The sequence below is a fragment of the Pan troglodytes genome, chromosome 19 (assembly GCF_028858775.2).
Source record: "Pan troglodytes isolate AG18354 chromosome 19, NHGRI_mPanTro3-v2.0_pri, whole genome shotgun sequence".
In the NCBI taxonomy this organism is placed as follows: Eukaryota; Metazoa; Chordata; class Mammalia; order Primates; family Hominidae; genus Pan; species Pan troglodytes.
The window spans coordinates 70,163,208-70,167,823 of NC_072417.2; the positions used below are offsets into that span (position 1 = coordinate 70,163,208).

At 48.7% G+C, this 4,616-nt stretch overlaps 1 protein-coding gene across 1 annotated transcript; it reads left to right on the forward strand.

Moving 5' to 3' along the window:
* Positions 1-1,091: 1,091 nt before the first annotated feature.
* Positions 1,092-3,279, forward strand: LOC748554 (E3 ubiquitin-protein ligase RNF126-like). Its single transcript, XM_063800072.1, has 2 exons — positions 1,092-1,241; positions 2,504-3,279. The coding sequence occupies exons 1-2, from the start codon at positions 1,092-1,094 to the stop codon at positions 2,927-2,929; spliced, it is 576 nt and encodes a 191-aa protein (XP_063656142.1). The 3' UTR covers positions 2,930-3,279.
* Positions 3,280-4,616: the final 1,337 nt, after the last annotated feature.

The window sequence follows — 4,616 nt, forward strand, 5'->3', positions numbered from 1 at the left end:
TTCTCATTGTCCCACTGTCTGTAAACAGCCCCCCATAACTATCCTGGGGCCACAACACTTGTAAAGCCCCCTAGACTGGATGTGTTAGGACTTAGCCTGAGCGGAGCTCTCCCTCCTCATAAGGTGAACCAGGACGTAATTATGTGGGAATTTCTCTTGGAGTCATAACAGCACTGGACATGGCACCACCATCATAATTACAGGGATGTTGTTAAAATGTTATCTATTACAGTAAAAAATGAAAACAAGTTAATGTCTAATAATATGGGATCAGTTAAGTAAATAATGGTCCTTCCTCCCTTCCTCCCTTTCTTTCTCCCTTTCTTTCTCTTTCTTTCCCTCCCTCCCTTCCTTCCTTCCTTCCTCCTTTCTTCTTTCTTTCTTTCTTTCCTTTCTTCTTTTTTTTTCTTTTTTTTTGAGACAGGGTCTCTCTCCATCTGCCAGGCTGGAGTGCAGTGCTGTGATCTTGGCTCACTGCAACCTCTGCCTCTCAGGCTCAGGTGATCCTCCCACCTCAGCCTCCCCAGTAGCTGGGAATACAGGTGCCCACCACCACACCCAGCTAATTTTTATTTTATTTTATTTCATTTTTATTTTTGGTAGAGATGGGATTTCACCATGTTGCCCAGGCTGGTAATCTGTATTCTTTTCTTCCTTTCCTTTCCTTTCCTTTTCCTTCCTTCCTTCCTTCCTTTCTCTTTCTTTCTTTCTTTCTGTTTTCATTCAAACTAGATCAGGATGTAAATCTGTGTTCTTTCAATGCAATGAACTAAACTATGAGTCTAGCCATTTTTTTGAGTTCTCTGAGCACTTCAAATGAGTCATTGAGCCAGAGGGTGGTCTTAGGGCCCTGTGACACCTTGTTTCTTAGTTTTGGAAACTCTCTTGATATCTCTGCCTTTTTTTGTCTCCATCCCCATCCCACTGTCACCCCTCCCCCTTCTATGAAAGAGCAGTTACCTGGACAAGCTCTATCAGGAGAGAAAAGTATAGATGTATAGATGAGCTAAGCTGTTCTGCACAACAGAAGTGCCAGGAATCTGATCTTTCTTTCTGATAGGTCAGAAAGACTCTATTTTCAAGTTCCTGACATGTGTAGCAAAGCAGAGAAGGACCTGGTTAGAGGTGAAAGGGAGAAGACCAAGATGGCAGCAGGCCAAGACCTTGGACACAGAAGTACACAAGAAATCTCCATGCTGGCAGCAATGGCCAGCGCTGAGCCTTATGTCATCTCCCACATTGTGCTTGGTTGGGGGTCACCTTCTTGATCCCGAGCTCCAGTAAAGAAGAATCTGTTATCCACTTAGTACTTGGTGACCTTTGGGGACAAAGGAGGAGATAGATGGAGACAAAGTAGAGGGTGCAGGGACAAAGCACAGAAGAGAGCAGACAGCAACTTTAGGAAATGGATGTGGGGATTCAGCTGAACCAGGGATTGGAAAATTACCAGAAGAAGGCTTGATGTCCCTTAGCATGTGGCATGGGACCAAGACATTTTGTTTGGCTGTCAAAGAACAGGCGACCACAGAAAGTTGAAGGACTTGGGAGCATATATATCCCTGCATCGAGATTCATTAAAAAGGCCCTGGAGGAATATATCTGAAGGCTATTAGTGGCTATCTCTAAATGTGGGGTAACATGATTTTATGTTTTTATTTAATCTACGGAGTCTAATGTTTTCTACTATGACAACGTAAGGCTCTTGCAGTAAAGAAAAATAACTGTTGGCCAGGCGTGATGGCTCATGCCTGTAATCTCAGCATTTTGGGAGGCCGAGGCGGGAGGATCATTTGAGTCAGGAGTTCGAGACTAGCCTGGGCAGCATAGTGAGACCTGGTCTCTACACAAAATTTTAAAAGGTAGCCACGTAGGGTGGTGCATGCCTGTGGTCCCAGCTACTTGGGAGGCTAAGGTGGGAGAATCACTTGAGCTGAAGAGATTGAGGCTGCAGTGAGCCTTGTTCACGCCACTGCACTCCAGCCTGGGCAACAGAGTGAGACCCTGTCTCCAAAAAAAAAAAAAAAAGAAAAGAAAGAAAGAAAGAAAAAAAGAAAAAAAAAAGACAAAGAAAAAGAAAAATATCTGTTAAAGGTAAAAGTGATATTCTTGGCCATGTGGCTCATGCCTGTAATCCTGGCACTTTGAAAGGCTCAGGCAAGTGAATCACTTGAGCCCAGGAGTTCAAGACAAGCCTAGGCAGCATGGTGAAACACTTCTCTGCAAAAAACACAAAATTAGTGAGGCATGGTTGCGGGCACCTGTCGTCCCAGCTATTAGGGATGCTGAGGCAGGATGATTGCTTGAGCCTAGGAGGCAGAGGTTGCAGTGACCTGTGATGGGGTCACTGCACTCCAACCTGAGCGACGAAGAGAACCTCTGTGTCAAAATTAAAAAAAAAAAAAAAAAAAGTTGTAAAAAAGTGATATTCTGGCCGGGGGAGGTGGTTTATGCCTATAATCCCCGCACTTTGGGAGGCCAAGGCGGACGGATCACCTGAGGTCAGGAGTTGGAGAACAGCCTGGCTAACATAGTGAAACGGATAAGTAGAGACGGCCTGGACGCCTTCGCACAGCTCCTCAATCAGTTTGAAAACACGGGCCCCCCACCGGCAGATGAAGAGAAAATCCAGTCCCTCCCCACCGTCCCCGTCACCGAGGAGCACGTAGGCTCCGGGCTCGAGTGCCCCGTGTGCAAGGACGACTACGCGCTGGGCGAGCAGCTGCCCCGCAACCACCTGTTCTACGATGGCTGCATAGTGCACCGGCTGGAGCAGCACGACAGCTGCCCCGTCTGCCGAAAAAGCCTCCCGGGACACAACACGGCCACGAACACCCCCGCCCCGGGCCCGACTGGGATGAACTGCTCCTCCTCGTCGTCCTCCCCCGCCTCCAGCTCGCCCAGCAAAGAGAACGCCACAAGTAACTCCTGAGCCCGCGTGGGCCGGCACCCACCACTGCCCGCTGCGCCTGAGGCTGCGGGGAAACCGCGGGGACTTTCCCAACCACCCTCAGCCAGGGCCGCACGGCACCCACAGACTGGGTGCCCCAGAGGCGCCAGTCTTGGCTGGTCAGCGCTACAGGCCCCGCCTGTTCCAGGGCAGGACCCTGGCCCGGCCCACCGGCTCCCTGGCTCGGGAAGGCGTGGGCCACATGGTCCCCTCTGGGGCGCCTTCAGCCTCCCTGTCTTTTGTCTAACCTCACCCTCTAAACGTTCAGCGGTGGAAAGATTTTTAGAATTTTAAATTATTACTGCTTTGAAATAAATGGAAGTTTTAGCTCACATGGCGGCCATGCATGATCTGTGGCAAGACGGGGCACGGCTGCTCCACCAGTGCTGCGAGCGCCGTCAGAATAGGCCGCGTGGGCTCCCAGCCTTCCGCTCGGCTGCCTCCAGGACCTGGAGTTCGGGGGCTCGGACCATGAGAATGACCAGCAAAATTCAGGAACAAAACTGCTCCAACGGACTTCTTTTTTTTTTTTTGAGGAAGTCTAGCTCTGTCGCCCAGGCTGGAGTACAGTGGCACAATCTCGGCGGCTCACTGCAACTTCCGCTTCCCGGGTTCAAGCGATTCTTCTGCCTCAGCCTCCTGAGTAGCTGGGATTACAGGCGTGTGCCACCAAGCCCGGCTAATTTTTTGTATTTTTAGTAGAGATGGGGTTTCACCATGTTGCCCAGGCTGGTCTCAAACTCCTGACCTCGTGATCCGCCTGCCTTGGCCTCCCAAAATGCTGGGATTACAGGTGTGAGCCACCGCGCCCGGCCACCAACAGACTTTTTTAAAGGAAAAAATATGTGTGTCTTGAAAGCTATTTAAAATACACTACCTACAAAGATAAAAAAAAAAGGTTTGGTACTATCTGTGATTTTAGGCATCCACTGGGGGTTTAGGAACATGTCCCCCATGGGTAAGGGGGAACTACTGGATTTACTGTATTTATGAAATCTGTATTGTGGTCAGCACTGGGATTGGCTCTGGATGAACACAAGGAATAAGCCCTCTGCACTCAAAGAAACTGCAACAAATGGAGGGAAACCTCCAAATAAACCAATAAGTGTGTCCTGACCAACAGGGGTGCACGCAAAGAAGGAAATGACGTGGGTACTGTGGTTGCGAATAATAGAAGGAAGCTTTATGTGGTGGAACCTATTTCAGAGGATGCTTAATAAAGGCTTCCATGTGGAGGTGATGTTTAGGTTCAGATCTGAAGGAGAAAAAGGAGCCTGCAGCCACAGCTTGTAGAAGAGAGTTCCAGACACAGGGACTGCCTATGGCCAGCGCTGAATAAGACAAGACAAGACAGAAATTGACTCCTGGAAGGGAATGTTTGGGGAGTGCAGGTCAGATTGTGGAGAGGGGCTGGGGGTAGCTTGCGCAGATAGAGTATAGCCGTTATTCCAAATGCATGGGGAATTATGGAAATTCATCATTGTTTGCATTTTAAAAAGAGCTATCTGGCTGTATCATGGAGAATAAACTAGAGGAGAGCAAGTGAACAGGCTCTTGAAAGAGAAGAAGCTGGGGTGGTACCAGTGAGGATGGAAAGGGGTGAGGGGATTTAGGCCATTTTGAAGGAAAACAAATAGATAAATAAGACATGATGTTGGATTGGAGGTAA

Bases quoted from the DNA above. Each gene is read 5' to 3' on its own strand.
- LOC748554 (XM_063800072.1), top strand. From the start codon at position 1,092: ATGTGTAGCAAAGCAGAGAAGGACCTGGTTAGAGGTGAAAGGGAGAAG. The intron at 1,242-2,503 runs GTGCTTGGTTGG...ACCTGAGGTCAG, and splicing joins CTTATGTCATCTCCCACATT to GAGTTGGAGAACAGCCTGGC.